Below are 20319 nucleotides of genomic sequence, written 5' to 3'. Positions count from 1 at the left end.
CTCCTTCATAGTTCTTTTGCCCAAAAAGAGCTAGTCAAAGAAGATTTCAGATTTTAGACCTATCAGCCTGATCACTTGTCTCTATAAGGTAATAGCAAAAGTCTTGTCAGGGCGACTAAGAGGAGTACTACAGGAGACCATCCACTCCACTCAAGGTGCTTTTGTTAAAGGGAGACAAATTCTGGACGCAGTTCTTATAGCCAATGAGATTGTAGACGAGAAAAGACGATCAGGAGAGAAAGGAGTTGTATTCAAGATAGACTTTGAAAAGGCTTATGACCATGTTAAATGGGATTTTTTGGATCATGTGTTGGAGAAGAAGGGATTTAGTTCTAAATGGAGGAAATGGATGAGAGGATGTCTGTCGTCGGCCTTTTATGCTATTCTAGTGAATGGTAATGCTAAAGGGTGGGTCAAGGCATCTAGAGGTTTAAGGCAAAGTGACCCTTTATCCCCTTTCCTGTTCACTATTGTTGCAGATGTGTTGAGTAGAATGTTGTTGAAAGCTGAGGAAAGAAGTTTGCTAGAGGGCTTCAGGGTAGGTAGAAATAGGTGTAGGGTATCCCATCTGCAATTCGCAGACGATACCATCCTCTTTGCTAGCTCTAGTGAGGAAGAACTACAAACTCTTAAGAGTTTATTGTTATTGTTTGGTCAAGTTTCTGGGCTTAAGGTCAATCTTGATAAGAGTAATCTTTTTGGCATCAACCTTGATCAGAATCATCTCTTTAGGTTAGCCTTGTTGCTTGACTGCAAGGCTTCAGATTGGCCTATCTGGGTCTTCCTTTGGGAGGGAATCCTACTGCTTGTGGATTCTGGGATCCAGTGATTGAGAGAATCTCTAGGAGATTAGACAGGTGGCAAAAGGCTTACTTATCTTTCGGTGGTAGGATAACTCTTCTACACTCATGTCTATCCCATATCCTTAGCTACTTTCTTTCTCTGTTTAAGATTCCTGCTTCAGTGGCTGCAAAAGTTGAGAGGATGCAAAGGGACTTTCTTTGGTCAGGGGTTGGGGAAGGTAAAAGAGACCATTTTGTTAGTTGGGATGCAGTGTGTAAGCCGAGGGTAAAAGGGGGTTTAGGGATTGGGAAGATTCCTTTAAGGAATTGCGCTCTTTTAGGGAAATGGTTGTGGAGATTTCCCAGGGAGAGTACAGCTCTGTAGCATTAGGTCATTCATAGCATCTACTGGGACACTCAAATGGTTGGGATGCCAACACTTTAGTCAAGTGGTCACATTGTTGTCCTTGGAAGGCCATTGCACAAGTCTTTCAGGATTTTTCCAAATATACTCGGTTTGTTGTAGGAGATGAGGAAAGAATTCGCTTTTGGGAAGATTTGTGGTGGGGGGACCAAATCTTCAAAGACCAATATCCAAGACTATTTAGAATAGTAACGGATAAAAATATTCCTATATCTTCAATTCTTGGTTCGGCTCGCCTTTTCTCATGGAACTTTAATTTTCGTCGTAATCTAACCGATTCTGAGATAGAAGATCTAGAACGCCTCATGTGTTCTCTTGATTGTATGAATTTATCCATTTCCGCTTCAGATGCGAGATCTTGGTCCTTATTGTCTTCAGGATTGTTTACAGTCAAGTCTTTCTTTCCAGCCTTGTCCCAAATGCCTAATTCATCTCCTTTTTTCCCCCACTAAGTTTGTATGGAAATCTCAAGTCCCCTTCAAAGTTAAGGCCTTTGTCTGGCTTGTGGCACACAAGAAGGTAAATACCAATGACTTGCTACAATTGAGGAGACCCCGCAAAGCTCTTAGCCCTAACATTTGTAAGTTGTGTATGGAGCAAGGAGAATCAACAAATCATCTCTTCCTTCATCGTTCTGTGACGTTGGGGTTGTGGCACAGACTATTTCAGCTAGCCAAGATGGATTGGGTTCCTCCGAAAAGCATTTTAGACATGATGTTCATCAATTATAAAGGTTTTGGCAAATCCAAGAGAGGGTTGGTTTTGTGGCAAAACGCATGCATAGCTTTAATTTGGGTTGTGTGGCGGGAAAGAAATGATAGGATATTTGAGGACAAAGCTAGGAATTCAAAGAATCTTTGGAACTCCATTCATTTCCTCGCTTCGTTTTTGGCTTTTTGCTCAGCGGGTTTTAAGGGCATTCCTCTTAACGTTTTACAACTAGATTGGCTAATAGTGTGTAGTTCCAACGGGACGGTGTAGTGTCATGTTATTTTTTTGTGTTGTTTAGTTTTACCTTTGGCGGGAGGATTTCTCATCCTCCTTATGTACTATTTTTTTTCTATCAATATATTCATGCGTGGTTTCCTATCAAAAAAACAATATAAGCCAATATTATCTATCATGTTATACAATATAGCAAGAAATATATAAAATCCCACCAGTCAGAAAATATACAGGTATGTTTTTGGAAAGTCAAAGAGTTGAAAAGTAACAACTAGCGCTTCTGCGCTTTCCTCCGTCTAGACTGGGCTTTTTGCCATTTCTTTCTTGAAACCAATTTGCTCTTAGGTTTCAACTTTAACTCAGGTGAAAACTTGTAATTTGGATCTCTCATACGTGCTTGTATATCCTTGAAGAATTGAATATTTAATTTCTTAGGCCCACCCTGTCTCAGCTCCGCATATTCTGGCCCTGACGCAATATTTTCAAATGCTCCTATTAGGATGTCAAGATCACTCATGACCTCCCACACATTGGTGTATCGTCCATCTGGTCCTTTCTTCAATTTTTTCAGAGCATTCTCAACTGCAATTTTCCTAGCTTGCTTTCCTGGGGACATCTCCTCTGGTTCATTTTCAGCTTTCAATAGTTCTAAAATGGTTCGATGCTTAGGTGGTTCCTCAAACTCGAATAATTTATCTAGATATGCATCACTCTTCTCATTTGGGTAGGCTTCTGTAGGAATATCATCGTCATCATCACCTTCACTACCAGTCCAAAGTGTCTTCTCCTCATCACTTCCCGACCATACACTTCTTAATTCATCACTGTCATCAGCATCAATGAGGTCTGAATGCTCATTTGCTTCTTGCTTTACTCTTCTGATCTCTTCTTTAAGAGGACCTTGGCCTTTTTCATCATCACTTTCATCTTCACTTCCTGTCCATATACAAGACTCTTCATCCATTCCTTTCTCCCAGGCTTTCTTGAATTCCGCATCCCCAGGTTTTACATTGCCAAAGAGATCATAATATTTACGTTCTCCACGGGCATATGACCGTGACACTACAAAATATTCAAATATATTCCAGATGCATTTAGCCCAAAATAAATAATATAAGAGGAAAAAAAAAAAATTGGGGGACAGAATGCTAACATTGCTAAAACTGGATCTTGGTGCAACCATGTATCACTAGTCAAGAGAACAAACTTAGTGAAGCCCAAAAAAACTTCCTGATGTCCAAAAAATTTTACTTAAGTCCATTCATATAATTTAGACCTTAATGAAACTTAGTTGTGTCAGACTGTCAGTAAATGTAATATCATGCACATAATTTAATAGAGAACTTCAAAAGTTGGTTCTAGCTGATAACAGTGATCAAAAGTCATTTTAGGTCCAACTAGTAGAAAGCTTCTATAATTTACTGGAACTGAACAAATTCAAAAATAAAATTTTAAAATTATCTTCTCAAGACAGTTATCCTGGAATGGTGATATTTTGGTCTTTTTTTTTGTAACTTTATTTATTTTTTATTATTTTTATCATAATAACTAAAAAAAATACTATTGATACACAATAAAAAATGGAAATAAATATGCGGTGGGGCTTGAACACATGACCTCCTTACAAAATAGGCTTTGATACTAGGTTGAAGCACCAATTTTCTTAATAGTTTAAGCTTGTAGGATTTGGATTCATTGTATATCATGCTCTTTAATCCAAAGGATGCAAAAAAACTTAATATTATTTGTCATCAATCATTAATCTTATTTTACATCAATCTTATTTTTATGCTTTAGAAAACCATAAAAACTGAATAAAACTATAAAAATAATAACCGAACCTATGTAGTAACTTATTAAGACTCTTCTTTCTTTTCCTAAAACTATTAGATCATTTAAAAAATAAAATAAAAGCAGAAAATTTGTTTATAGTAGTAGAAACCTTATAGAAACTTCTTTTAAGGAGAATTCTAAAACTTTTCAGAAATACCAACTTTTTTTAAGAAGTTTAGAACATTCTTTGTCTTTTTCTTTTTGGGTAGATCTTGTATATTCATCCTCATCATGTAGACTTTGAACTATTTCTAATCAAATATGTCAAGATTAGAGTGTTGTTAAGATGTAAATCAGTGACAAATACATTAGCTTGTGTTACCCCAATTATGATCTTTTTCTTTCCAAATGTTTTAACTTAAGTTTTAAAGCAAGTTGCTTTAAGATTTAAGACAAAAGTAAAAACATCTTAGTTTTTCCATTAGGACAAAGTTGTTTTAGACAAAGTGATTAAAAAAAATACAAACAACTTAATACTTAACACTATTAAGTACTATTTAGACTTAAGTTAAATTAAGGTCTAATTAAACTTAACACCATTAAAGCCTACAACACAAGTAAATTTTGACACTTTTTCCTCACAAGTACTTTATCATCAGTTCAGGATTGCTTCCTTCTCCCCTTCTGTTGTAACCTTGTTTGTACACTTAATATTAGTCAACCTATTATGCTGTTTATTTACCCAAAGTTATGAAAAAGTAAAAAATTAGAATATATAACACAGAATCACTCTACAATGATTAAAATTACACCGAATAATTTTAGTTCATCAACAAATCAAGGTATACATATTATATGACTGCTCAAATCTCATGAAAAAGTTCAGCAGCCCTGCACTACACACAAGAATCGTGGCTTCCAGACGGTTAAATAGGGCAGCCAAGTGGAAGAAGCTGGAGATGAATTTAAGGCAGACGTGGGATACTGGCAAGAATAAGCTAAAATATACAGTAAAGATGTCTCCTCTTCTCTGAGAACTTTTAACAAACACGTGGGCTACACAACACGTACTCCAATCACAATCTTCACATGCAAGAAAACCCAGTGACTGAATAATAGAAAATCACCTAAGAATTAAGGCAGACCTTGTAAATTGTGGGAAACCCATAGATTGACTCCATTCCTTGAAGTAATTGAGTCAGAAAGAGCCTCTAATCTGAAACACCAAACATGGGATTTCAGAAAATAAAATCACGAAAGGAGATTAGTGGAAGAGAAAAGGGTTAAGAATGTAGACCTTGGCTCCAAACGGGGTTTAGGGATTCTACAGAGGGATTGGAGGAGCGAAAGGCGTGAGAACAGCCTTTGTGCCATCCTCTCGTTTATTTTGTTGGATAGCGGTAGAATTTCAAACTCGATGGCGGCAAACCTACAAACCCTACTAGAACTAGGAATGGGAACGGGGCAGGTTCGGGACGGGTCACCCCATCCCAACCCGGCCCGTTTATTAAAAATAATTCTCACCTCCGTCCCATTTAAAATTTTAGCTTATTTTTTTTTAAATTTTTTTTAAAAGAATTAATTTTAAATTTTTTTAATTACATTAAAAAAATATATTTTATAAATAATAAAATTATTATATTTTTTATAACTTATTTTATTAAATTTTTTATTATTATCTATATATTAAAAATAGTAAAATAAAATTTTAAATTAAATTAATTTTAAAATTTAAATTAAATTTAATTTTATATGTAAACGGGGTAGGGTGGGGTGGGGTGGGGTGGGGTGGGGTGGGGCGGGGCGGGATGGGGCAATACCCGAACCCGCCCCGGGTTTAAAAAAAAATATATCATACCCGTTTAAAACATGTTTATTAAATTTAAACATCGTCCCATTAGGGGCGGGGCGGGTATCCGAAAAAACTCACCCCGTTGTCATCCCTAACCAGAACACTATTACTTAACCTGAGTTAGGTCCGTGTTTTCAGGATTTTTTTACTTTTATAACAACTTTAAAAAATATTTCCAAAATGATTTACGTTTAAATAAAATTGAATTTAAACTAATGATAACACTTCAAAAGACATCTTCTATAATTTCAAAAAATCGGAATCTATACTAAAGGTGTCTTTTTCAAAAAATATTTTCCACAATTCCACAAAATTCAATATACACCTGCTCACAATTTCACAACTTTTAATTTATATTGCAAATGTTTTTTGAATTTGATTTTATATTGCAGGTGTAGTTTCAAACAACACTTTCTATGATTAAAAAAATGAATTTATGGTGTCTCTTCAAAAGACATTTTCCATAATTCCACAAAATCGAATATATACTAAAGGTGTCTTTCATAATTTTACAAATTTTAATTTATACCACAAATATTTCTTGAATTTGATTTTATATTGAACGTGTCTCTTCAAGAGACACTTTTTACAATTCCAAAAAATTGGATTATACTAAAGGTCTTTTGAAGAGACATTTTCCACAAATTCCAATATGTACTAATGGTATCTTGAATTTTAATTTGACACTTTATATATAAAATCAAATTCAAAAGACACTTGTAGTATAAATTAAAATTTGTGATGGAAAGTGTTATTTCAAGAGACACTTTCTATATAAAATCAAATTCAAGAAACACTTGTAGTATAAATTAAAATTTATGAAATTGTGGAAGGTGTTTCCTCAAGAGACACCTTTAGTATATATTGGATTTTGTGGAATTATGAAAAGTGTCTATCGAAAAGACACATTTACTATAAATCCATTTTTTTTTTAATTGTAGATGATATCTTTTCAAGAGACACCTTCTGTATAAAATCTAATTTAAGAGACATTTGTAATATAAATTAAAATTTGTGAAATTGTGGAAAGCGTTTCTTAAAAAGATACCTTTAGTATTTGTTGAGATTTTGTGGAATTGTGGACAACGTCTCTTCAAGAGACATTTTTAGTATAAATCTAATTTTTTTGAATTGTAGAAAGTGTTTCTTGAAGAGATACTTTCAATATAAAATCAAATTCAAGAGACATGGGAAATGGATTTGCATCAAAAAAGTTAAAATATAAATAAAAAAATTTCCACCTTTGCATCCTATATGTTCGAAAGTGTTGTAGAATTGGAATTATTTTCCAATCTACGGTATTTTAAAAAATCTGTACATTTATCAAGAATTTTATGTTTGATGAAGTTATTAAGGATAGTTGCTCAGGAGTTTGAGATGAATATTAAGGTTATGTTTGTTTGTTGGAAAATTTGAGGGAAAATGTAAGGGAAAGAAAATAGAGATGAAAAGTAGAAGGAAAAAAAAAAGTGAAGGAAAATAAAAAAATAAATTTAAAGTCAATAAGTTATTTTTATTTTATATTTCAAGTTCGGTTGCTTATTTTAACCTATCGATATAAAGATTACATAGTTTAAAAATGCATAAGTTTTTTTACTAATTTTGATTATATTTTATTTTCTTTGATATTTTTCATAGGACAACCAAATATGACAAAAATCATTTTCCTTAGTACTTTTTTTTTTCTTTCCTTAGTACTTTCTGATAACCAACCTAACCTAAAGAGTTTTTCATATTGAAGGATTAAATTTAATAAAAGTGATTTAAGAAGCCATAAAAAAAGTATGTGCCTCCAGTGTGATATCACATTAGATATGTAAAAAGGTTTTATATATGCTCTTCTTAACTACGTAAATGTGTTTTAAGATTAACCCAAAGCAGATAATAATATTTGCACATAAGGGAACAAGACTCCAAATCTTATTGTGGTTTAAACATTCACTAATAAAGTCCCGACAAGGTATATTCAATTTATAAACATTCATGAATCATATCTATCTTATTGCATGCTTTGAATAATGCAGTTGAAACTTTTGTAAATATGATTCAAACTTTATCTTTACTTACACAAACGATTTTTCCCAATACAGAAAATATGAATTTTTTTTTCTTATTGGTCTAAGCATTTTTCAAAGAAGCTTGTACTATATTATGACATGATGCTCTTTTGCCATGTTATTCAATGGAGTTTGGATGTTCATAAAAGAGGTTCAACCATGGAGAGTTGACAATGCACTTTTGACTTATTTGAGTATCACACAGACTCTAATCTTCAAAGAAAGGGTTGTTGAAATTGGTTTTGACTAAGGAAGGTTCCTAAATAGATCATAACTATTTTTTAATCCACATTTTAAAGGTTTTGAACTCACAAAGAATTCTTAGAAATTCTTAAAAATGTATTTCGGGAGATATCTTAAGGAAAAGGTTTTAACATTTAAGATTTGACATTTAAGGCTTCAAGTTTAATGACCATGAATTCATCTCTGATTAGGAAAAGTTTTCAAATCTTTTAAGTTACATGGTGCATATTTAGAGGCTTTTAATAAAGTTTTCTTAGTAATTTAGTTGGAATATCTAGATTAGTCATTCCAAGCTCCCGATTGTTAGGGTGCATGCAAGACCATCCTAAGGATATTAGATTTAAGCACACAAAAGCTTTAAAACATAAAACCTATGGTCAAAGAGCTAAAAAAACTATACCGGTGATTTCAATGTTGTTAGATCAATTCCATTCAATAAAGATGGTGACGTGAATCTCCATTCGCTCTGGAAAATGGAAGACTAAAGATATCAAAGATCACCTTAAACCCCTAAGAGGGGATTTATATAGGCTTTTTGTGGGCTTAAGTGACTTGAGCCCATTCTAAGCTTAGATCACTTAAACTATCTCACTTAGGTCCTAATTAATTAATTTGCACTATTTGACCCTAATTAGACTAGTTTAGAGAGACCATTTACAAGCTTCTCTACAACCTTATGCATTTACTAAAATGCTCTTATGTACACATGTGAATAAAGAACATAACTAACCCTAAAAAACCATGTTACCATGGAGCATAAGTTTGAGCAGGGACCACTAGGACCCATAAGAAAATATTAACTTTCTCATAATCAAATTCTAAATTTGACTCAATATTTCCATTATAGAGAGTAAACTATACTCCAGTATTTTATGATAGTAGATCGAGATATAATAGTCGTGTTTATGATCTATTACCAAATCCATGCAAGCTCCTTGTGAATTGTTGTCCGTAATCTAATGAGGTGAATGCAATCAACCTTTCAAGATTGCCTCTTTAATCCTTGAGTTACAGGTTCTCTTGTTATGTGATCAACTAACACATGCTAACTCATTAAGAACATATATCAAATTCAACTAAAGGAATTATTACACCATAGATTTCATGATTACATATCCTTAGGATAATTTAAGGAGACACACTGTTTCAAACCTAAGAAATATCATGATGTCTATCTTGAGAATACCTATTATCACTTGCGTTAATCAATAATGACCCAATCCATAATGAATATACAACCATCTTAGGATCACTTGTAAGCCAAAGCCATTAAAGATCTTAGCATTAGTTGAATATTCTCTCAAGGTTGAGAGCTTATGTAGCATAGTAGCTTGGTGAATTATGACTACCCAACAACTTTACGTCATGACTCACCGTGGGTCTTATTTAATGTGTAACCATACATACTAGTGTACTCACCATGGGAAACCCTTCCCAATGACCAAAACAAGTTATCCCTCTATACACAAAAATTTTGCAAAAGTCCTACAATATAAGCAAAACAATAGGAAAAATAATGCGAAACAAATTTTTCATTAAAATTGATAAATTGTGGAGTACAATCCTTATGGTAATATTCTTCTACAAAAGAATAGATCTCTTTAATTCTTTCACCTTGATCACAATTTGGAAGATGATAATGAAAATGTTTCCTTGATTTTAGAGATCAATCAAGGGCTACAAGTGGTTTGTTCTTGAATGAACTCGTTGAAAGACAAAGATCGCATGTGTAGTACTTCTGTCATTTCCTAGACTTGTAGTGAGATTTTGTGAAGTTTTTTCTTCTTTGTTAAGTTTTTTTTTCCCATGTAGAGTCATTTTTGCCAATCCGAATAAGTATCCTCATTGAAGGAAGTCACCATTATTTATAGGTGAAATTAGGGAATTAAATTTTGGAATTCCTTAAGATTTAGTTACTTAATTCAAAGAATTTGGTTCCTTAATTTTAAAAACTTATCTTTTTCATTAAGGAAATTTGTCAACAAGAGAATATTTATTTAGTCTTTTCATTCTCTTTTGATTGCAATTGAAAGATTTAATTTTATTTCCAAAACAAAATTTTATAGCCTTCCAAATTTTGTCACATGTAACCTTTTTAATATATGAAATGTATTAAATGTGTGTAAGACCTATCATTTGTCGATTCCAAATTTTGTTGAATTGGGGAGTCATATTTATTTTGAAGACCAATTTAATGATAGTTTATTTCACTAAAAATTTTGATGTCTACACTCTCCAATTAGGAGGTAATGCACTACAATCTCAAATGGATTGTCTAAATCCATAAAATAACTATGAATAAGTCATCAACTTGTAAGGAACCCATGACTTGAATCTTCCATGCAATTCCTAATGCACCCAAGTTATGTACAATGCAAATGGTGTAGGTTTGAATGCTCAACATAGATAATGCATAAATACATGATAGCAAAACAAGAACTTAAATCATAATATAAATATTAACAAATTCCATTTATTGTTATATAATATCATGCCTTTAAGGGCTCTATTCCAACAATTTTGGCAAGATATGTTGAGAAAATTATTTTAGGAAAGAATTATGTTTTGACTTGGACTTTTCAAGATTGAAAGGTTTTTAATTGAAAACAGTTAGTAAAGGATTCCTAATCTAATCTAACTTCATTAACCATGCATATTTGGTTGATTGTAAATGTGAGTCTTTCTTAGCTTTTGGAATTCATTGAAAAAAGAATTAAAGCAAAGCTAAGATACTTTTTAGGGTTTCCAAAGGAAAATAAGTTATGCTAGATGAAGATCCTTATTATATTGGAAAGAAAGTTGCAATTTTTGGAAAAACTATAAGTTTGGGAAATACTTGAAGTGCAATAACACTTCACTCATCAAATTAATTTGAAGATTAGTTTGGTAGGCCCTAAATTAGTAGTGGATCAATTTGTTGTGACTTTGTACTATGTAAAGATTAAGAAAGATGGTTGGTTCTAGTTTTGCTCAATTATTCAATTATGATTTCACTATTGTTATCAATTCAAATAGCAAAAATATCTTTAAACTATTTATCCTTCAAACCAAAAAAAAAAAAAAAAAAAAAAAGTAGAAAAAAAAAAACAAATAATTTGTTGTATAACGGTTTTGTCCTCTCTAAATATAGGAATTGCAAGTAGCTTTTTGTTAAGAGATTCATATTGAAATCAAAATTACTATTGTTGAATTTCCTAAATCTAATTGATGAAATGAGTTTGATGTAAAATTCTTTAGAAAATGTAACAATAATATTGTAGTGACTAATAAGATAATAAAACTAATAAGAGAAAGTCATACATATGTAATCAAATCCTAACTATGAATAAGATCTCATTCCTCAAGGTGATCTCAATCTTTCTAATTCAAATCATTGCAACTTTTAAGATCTAACTTATCTCGGGATTTGATGTAAGATTTTGCACATCAATGATCAAATTATATTATCAATAAATCAAATTAGAAGAATAAGCATTCATTGTAACTATGTGAGCATCAAGAATTTCTAGTTTTGATATACATGTATATATGTATGTATGTATGTATGGATGTATGTATGTATGTATGGATGTACGTATGTATACCATAAAAAAATGCATTCCTTGTTAAAAATACCTCTTAGTTTTGGATAGAAGAAAATCTAGCCACAACTCATAGGGAATTCTGTTAGGAAACTTGGGTAACTCCATTCCCATGCCTTGGATCTCATAAGGTGCATGCATCTATTCTTAGGACTCTCTAGATCTAACATAGTAAAAAATAATAGCTTCAAAAACCATTATAAAATGAAGACCTAGAGAAACAATGCTCATACTAGGATTTGCATGTTCCCAAATCAATTCTTTGCAGTGAAGAACATGCTTAGAAAAACTGGAGAATCTCTCCTCATGTTGCTACCCACGTTCAAGTCTCATTCGATTCATGTGTGCATGGCCTGTGCACATTGCGTGTTATTCCCATGCACATGGCCTATGCACATCGCTTGGGATTCCTATGCATGTGGTTTATGCTCATCCGGTGAGGTTCTTGTGCATGCGTCCTATGTGATTCTAGTTCACTTCTTGTACACCCAAGATTTTCCTCTCGATGACTCTTTCTTGTATCTAGGCATTGAGATGGTGGAGATCTCAAGGGTGGAGACTAAAGTTTTCTCTATGGACTGAAAAGAAAGAATGATAAGACATCAAAACCCTCACATCTAAAGGGATATTTATAGGCTTCTTACTGGGCTTAAGTGACTTAAGCCTACCATGGGCCTAGATCACTTAATCTAGTCCAAAAAGGTTGCTAATTGATTAATTAACCATATAAGGTCATAGTTAATCAATTAGCCTAATCTAGAGATACCACTTACTTATTCTTGTGCAACCTTATGTAGTTACCAAAATGCCCTTATGCATAAAAGTGAACTAAAAATCCATTTGACCCTCATAAATCATGTCATCAAGGAATATGAGCTTAGAGCAAGGACCATTGAAACCCATAGGAGTACTAGCTTCCTTAAAATCAAATTTTGACATTGGCTCAAAATCTCACTACAGAGAGTCAATTGCACTCCAATACCTTATGTATATTACAATGAGAAACCAAGTGCTTAGATCCGTAACCTACTATCCACTCGCCGGTCACTACATGTAGACTCCCCCATGAATTGGTATCCATAATCTAATAAGGTAGTGCTATTACCAAATAAAATTACCTCTCAAATCCTTGAGTTACAGATCACATTATTATGTGATCAATTGACATACTCTAGTTCCAAGGAGCATATGTCAAATTCCACTAAAGGAATTATTGTGGCCACATATTTCATGATCATATATCCTTTGGATCACCCAAGGGGACACACTATCTCAATCCCATGAGATATCATGGTGCCTATATTGAGAATACATGTTGCCACCAACCTCCATCAACAGTGACCCAATCCATAGGGATATATGACCACTTTAGGGTCTCACCCATAGGTCAAAGCCTCTTGTTGATATTGACACAGACTCAATATCCTCTCAAGATTGAGAGTTCATGTAGTATAGTAGCTTGGTGAATCATGACAATTGATAGCCTTGCATCATGATTCACCGAAGGTTCTGTCTAGTGTGCATCACATACACTAGTGCACTCACCATGGGAAACTTATCTCGATGGTCAAGGCAAACCATTCCTCCAATTAGGAGGTGGTGTATTACAATTTCTACTAGATTTCCCAAATCCATGAACCAACTATGGACAACTTATCTACTTACAAGAAACCCATGAATTGTATCTTTTGTACAACTCTTAATGCACCAAAGTCATATACAATGTAAGAGACATGAATTGAATGTTCAGATCAATGTAAACACACCAAAATGATAGCAAGAGGACAGTTAAGTTTAACTTTGTTATATCATGTCTTGCTTTTAGGGGCTCAATCCCAACAAACTCCTACTAGCCTTAAAAGTAGACTAGGTATTGTAAAAAGAATTTACTCCACAATCACATCATCTTTTTGTACTATCTCACAACAAGGTATCACTTACTCTCTATATGTTTCCTTTTCAAATAGTACTTTAGTTCTTTAAACCATGCCACCATTCCACTATTATCACATAATAGGATCTTAGACGATATAGCTAAATGAACTACTTATAAGCCAAAAGGCTTCTTTTGTTGCTATTGAAAAAAGAAAAAACCACTTAGAGTGTACACATACCAAGATGTAGACCTATGAGAGTCCTTATTAGACCGAAGTCCAATTTCCCAGTACAAAAGGAGTACCAATCGATCATAAAGACTCACAAACATATTATCTCTCATTCTCCAAATATACTAGAGTATATGTTTGACATCTGCCCAAAGCTCTAATAAGGAAATGGACTAATATCCACTCATTATTCCTATAACAAAACAAATATCTAGTCTAACACATAACATCACATACTTAAGGCTATCAATTACAAAAGCATTGGATACCGCCTTAATGCGATCTCTTTCCACAAATGTCCAAGGACATTGATCCTAAAAAGGACAACTCTAAACCTAAAGGGTTACAAACCTTTCTTGGAGTTTTATATCATGTACTTGACCAAAAATTCATCAATGTAGGTGATAGGGCACACTTTTCTTATTTTTGTTGTCCTAAAAGACCTTAACCCCAAGAATATATTGCGTCTTCCTCTAAATTTTCATCTAGAATAGAGTAGACTACCTGATCTTGACTAATGACAATATCCTTACATATCCAATGAGTAGATTGTAATCTACCTGTAAGATCTTAAATCACCACCAAGCTTCCCTATACCTTCTTGTACACACAATACCCTTTGCTATGAAAATGTTTGGTTGTTATATCTTATAAACGAGATACACTACAATAGATAGGAGTAACATGATGGATTTGATTGTGACCACTGTTGAAAGGGTTTTTCATAGCTGAAACAAAGTTTCAAACTATAACCTTTAGCTATAGTCTTAGTCACATAAAACTCAAGCTTTCCATCTACTCATGTGTTCCTCTTGTAGACCAACTTACACATATGTGTTTTATCCCTTTAGATGCTTTTATAGGAACCCAAACTATGTTAGAATACAAAGATTCTAACTACCTCTTCATAGCTCCTTACCTTAAGTGAGCATAAACATTGCTCATTGATTCATCATAATATGTGGGATATAAACCTCCCACTACAAAATGAGCAGAAACATGGTTTATTGCGTCATCATAATTTGTGGGATATAAACCTCCCATTACAATGAGGCACTAGTGTACTAGAAATCATAGGAATGGTATGCTTTTAACCCTCTAGATCCATAATATCTTATGCAATGTGGGACATTTTCTAATATATCCTCCAATCTATATCATTTTTTGCCTTATTCCTTATCATATAGTATTCATAAAAAATCTGACATTTGTGTCAACAAATATTTTTTTATGATCTTGACTATAAAGGTAATAACCCAAAAATCCTCTTAGATATCATATAAACTGATATATCTCTTAAGAAAAAGATGTATTACACAGTCTATAAGACATATCCTCAAAAGAATCTGGAAGAAGATGAGAAACCTATCCATGATCTTACTATATCCATCCAAGTTTGATATTTTCTTTCCATCTCTCCATTTTGTAATAGAAACCTTGGTGCACATAATCGGGAAATAATCTCGCGCTCCAACGGAAAGAATCAAAATTACTAGACACATCACCTTGATTTAAGCGAAGTGACTTGGTATGTATACCCAATAGGTTATCCGATCCCGCCTTAAATTTGATGAATGTATCCACGACATTAGATCTCCTATGTACATATCCAAACCTAGAGTAATCATCACTAAAAGTGATGAAATACTCATACCCTTCCCATGCATAGACAATAAAAGTTCTATACATGTTGGTATGCACTAACTCCAAACATTCATTGGCTCTAGTCCTCTTAGTCATTTTACCATCTATATAAGATTCGTAGACTAAAAGATCTTTTAGAACCAAAGATTCAAAACTTTATCAGTCTTTGGATCTTATTTAGATTAATATGACCTAGGTCTATAAACCAAATGTTTAATTAGTGCTAGGTTTAATCATGAGATCTGACTATTCTCATCACTTGACAAAGAGATAATGGAATACATATAAAAGAAAATGATATTACCTTCCACTAACCTACATAACTAACCTTGCATTTGAAGCTAAGGTAAGTGTAATCTCATCATTTAACATTCTCACTTGTTGAATATCGTATATAGACTTATAGATAGTGGGCCTGGAATCTATCCATCATGAATGGTGAAATCCACCACTAAATATTCAACAATTGAAAATGATGTATGCTTTACTTTTTCCTTTAGCTAAATTAGGCATTCATTTTCTAGTGTCCTAAAAGGTCACAAAGGAATTACTTGTCCTTGAGCTTGCTCTCTTATTCCTTCTCTTGAACTTTCCTTATTTGGTATTTTTCTTCTTTTTGAGATAAGAACTTGAAAAACCTTTGACTTCCATATGAACACTTTATAATATGAGAATCCCCTAAGCCATCCCAAAGGAAAATGGCAAGGTCTCTAAGATCATATGAATACTAGTGTTCATAATAGTACTAAGAGTTGCTTGTCAAAGCTAACCTACTCTTATCACCAAATAACCATTGCAAACTAGAAAGAGAATATCAAAGTCTTTAGTAATAAATATATGTTGCTATTGCAACACATTATCCAAAGATCCAAGTATTAGACACTTGGTCTTCTGATTTGTTTAATATCACCTTGATATACCACTCTTTCCTTTTGCTAGGTTAGTTCATAAGGAATAATTAGCTTTACCTAAACTAACTTCTATGCAATTAGTTACAATATCCAAAATAAAATTAATCCAATTGATTAGTTGGACTTGGCCTATTGTGAGAAAGAGAGTGGTAATGGGACCGACATGATATTTGTAACAAAGATTATAACCAAGCATATGACATAATTGAGCATTCAAGGCATTTGGTAATTAATTAAGCAAAAATGTAGCGCCTCAAACTACATGTCCTTTTGCAAAGTATCCTAATATCATAAGAATCAAGCCTACGTGGGGCAGGTCATGACCTTATTACTAGTTAGAGACCCTTTTAGATTGATTTCCTTGCCTTAACCATAAAAGTATTTAAAAACAAGATCAACATACCTTTTATTTGGCCATGGACTATGCAAGTGGGATTGCGTGGGGCGATTCTACCACTTCTTATCCAATGTTAAGTGTATAACCATTGTCCTTGAACTATCAATGTCACCAAGTAAAGAACCCCACTGTAGGGGTGGTTGCTCCCACTATGGACATATCTAGCCTTGTCCATGTGGAGAGTCCATATCTCCTGATTTTTTGGCTAACCCACCATGGAGGTGGTGATGAACCCAAATCAAGATGGGCTTGACAATGGAGGCCATAGGCTTGCCTAAGGGCCTTTCCCACTTAGTCTTTTGAGATAAATAAGAGCATTTTAAAAAATTTAGTACTTTCCTTGATGAATAAATTATCTACATTGAAAATTTTCAAAAATATTTATTTCCTAATTGGAAACCTAGTATAATAGGTAGAATACCGACATTAAAAAATTTAAATTTCCATGAGAGTAATTTTCAAAAAGAATTTTGATAAAATATCCACTCTCAAAATTTTTAAATCTATTTTCATAAAATTCTCCTTCTATACATAATTTCAATTAATAAATATTTTATCTAGGAAATGTTTCAAAGAAATTTATTTCCATCAAATTATTAAGCCTTTGGTAATAATCCTTTCATGATAAATTATCTCTAATGAAAATTTCCAAAATATTTATTTTTAAAATTAGAAACTTTTGTGTAATAAGAAAATTACCAATTTATGAAATTTTGAATAATTTTGAGAGCACCTTATCCAATAAAGGAACTTTTGCTTCTTATATTAAAAAATCCTCATAAGATTTACTTTCCTTATTTATTACATTTTTCCAACTTAATAAATATTTCCATGAAAATTTCATAATAATTTATTACATTAAATACTATCAAAAATAGAACTTTTTAGTAATTCTTTAATAGATAAAGTATTCTCTATGAAAAAATCCCAAAAATCCAAAAAGGAATTAAACTATCCATTTTGAAAAGTATTTTCAAAATATTTTATAACTCCATTAAATTTCTAAAACTTTCCAAATTTATTTTGGTAACCATTTTTATCATAAATTCTCTATCATCAGATTTTCCAAATCCATTATTTACTTTTAAATCGGGACTCTTGTGCTAAAAAAATTGCTCTCTTATTTCTTATCATTGAACTATCTAAACAGAATGATTTTTTCATTCTCTTTGGGTAGGAGCCTGGAAGACCAACTATAGATATAGTTTTCCTTCTCTCACCAAGAAAGAACAAGAGAACCTCCTAAAGTTTAATAAACAAATAGTTTTAAAGAAATAGCAATCTTCTTAGTAATAATAAGTTTAAATAGATAATTTTAGAAAATATCATCTCATGAAAATTTACTAAGAATACCAAAAAAAATTTCTTTGGGTTATAATACTTATTTTGGTAACCATTCTTATTTATAAATTATCTATCATGAATTTCTAAAATTAAGTTGTTTTCTTTAAATTGAAAATCCTGTGCAAAATAGGAAAAATATTATTTTATAAAGATTTGGAAAAATAAGAGCTTTTTCTTAAAAGAAAGATTTTATTCTTAGAGATCTCAAAGATTTGAGAAGATTTTAAATAAAATTAAAATCTTTAAGAATTAATTTTACAAAGGAAAGAAAACTCTTAATCTTTTTTCCAACTTATCTTTTCTTTAAAATAAAATTTCTTAATCATGCACATTTTAATTTAAATAAGTTTTCCAATTTTGAAAAAGCATGAAAATTTATTACCAATTAAGCATACCAAAATATCTTGAGGCCATATATGCAATTAATCAAGAGCATATAATAAAAACAAGGGAATAAATAAATAGAAACTTTTCCCATGACCTTTAGGGATCCTGTTGCATATTTGGTAATTAAAATTTGGATAAAATCAAAATTACCAAAAATAGTCCTACAACCAAAAATAGGGTTAGTGAAAATGGAAAACCCAAAATGCCCCAATTGCCACAAAAAATGAGGCCAAAAGGAGAGACCCAAAATTCAACCCAAACAACTAAAAGGAATTGATCCCATATGCAATCTCGTAATAGTATGCTTTTTGCACAACATTGCTTTGATTGGTCATATCTCCCTTGTTTCAACTCCAAATTACGATCTGTTTGAAGCATGGGATTCCCGACTTCCTAAGATTCAAAACCATAGGTGATTTGACCCAGGAAACTCAGTATAAGTGGTCTTGATTTTGTCTCAAATTTGACATCACTATGTTGCCATGCACTTTGTACAACCTTGTTTCAGTCAACCATATCTCCATCATTTAAACTCCCAATTGCAATCTGCTTGAACCATTGGATTTGTGACTTCCTAAGATTCAAATTCATATGTGGCATGCCCATGTAGTCCCAATTTTGAGTTTAATTTGACATCATTGTACAACTATGGATCTCAAAACAAGAACTTCCAAGATTCTTTCTTCTTTCTTGGGTCACCATAGATGAATACAAAAGAATTGAAATAATTACAATAATAAAAATTCCTATGCTCCTATAAAGGAGCTTACAACCCATCAATTGAAAATAAAATATTTTTACAACCAAATAAAAATCTATATCCCTTATGGGGTATACAACCCAATGTAGAGAACAATAATCAAAGATCATCAACAGATCCAAACATAATAATAACCCAAAAGTAACTATAATAATCAAAAAGAAAATTATAACTACTATAATGACATTCATTCATCCATTTGGCCCATGGGATGAATAAAACAACCTTGCAAAACAGAGTTAACATGCCCTATAACAAATCTAACATGCTAAAACTTACTCTAAGGCTTTGATACCAGTTATTGGGAACCTTGGATTACTCTATTCCCATGCCTTGGATCTCATAGGGTGCATGCATCTATCCTTAAGGCTCTTTAAATCTAACACAATGGAAAATAATGGCTTCAAAAACCTTTGTAAAATAAAGATCTAGAGAAAAAGTTCTCATACTTGGATTTGGATGTCCTTAAATCAATTCATTGTGGTGAAGAACATGCCTAGAAAAACTAGAGAATTTCTTCTCATGCTACTACCCATGTGTGCGTCTCGTGTGATTCCTGTGCGCATCTGGTGCGGTTCTTGTGTGTGCAGCTTGTGTAATTCTAGTGTGCTTCTCACACACTCAAGGTTTTCCACCCGATGACTCTTCCTTGTATCTAGGTACTGATATGGTGAAGATTTCAAGGGTGTAGGCTAGGGTTTTCTCTTTGGATTGAAAATGGAGAATGACAAAACATCGAAACCCTAACCCTTAAAAGGATATTTATAAGCTTCCTATTAGGCTTAAGTGACTTAAGCTCACTATGGACTTATGTTACTTAATCTAGCCCAAAAGGTTGCTAATTGATTAATTAATCATACAAGGCTGTAATTAATCAATTAACCCAATCTAGAGATACCACTCAGTTATCCCTGTGCAATCTTACGTAATTACCAAAATGCCCTTATGCACCAAAATGAACTAAAAACCCATCCAACCCTCATAAATCGTGTCATCAAGTAATATGAGCTTAGAGCGGGGACCATTGGGACCCATAAGAGTATTGGCTCTCTTAAAATCAAATTCTAAAATTGACTTGACATTTCACTACAGAGAGTCAACTACACTCTAGTAG

At 32.7% G+C, this 20319-nt stretch overlaps 1 protein-coding gene across 1 annotated transcript; it reads right to left on the bottom strand.

Moving 5' to 3' along the window:
- Nucleotides 1-2299: 2299 nt before the first annotated feature.
- Nucleotides 2300-5424, bottom strand: LOC100253581 (uncharacterized). Its single transcript, XM_019225045.2, has 3 exons — nucleotides 5222-5424; nucleotides 5070-5140; nucleotides 2300-3213 (listed from the first exon to the last, which is right to left on the bottom strand). The coding sequence occupies exons 1-3, from the start codon at nucleotides 5296-5298 to the stop codon at nucleotides 2423-2425; spliced, it is 939 nt and encodes a 312-aa protein (XP_019080590.1). The 5' UTR covers nucleotides 5299-5424; the 3' UTR covers nucleotides 2300-2422.
- Between the last annotated feature and the right edge of the window lie 14895 nt (nucleotides 5425-20319).

This window comes from Vitis vinifera, chromosome 14 (genome assembly GCF_030704535.1).
Source record: "Vitis vinifera cultivar Pinot Noir 40024 chromosome 14, ASM3070453v1".
NCBI classification, from domain to species: Eukaryota; Viridiplantae; Streptophyta; class Magnoliopsida; order Vitales; family Vitaceae; genus Vitis; species Vitis vinifera.
The sequence above is the reverse complement of the archived record's forward strand: the minus strand, read 5'-3'. Positions and strand labels throughout refer to the sequence as shown.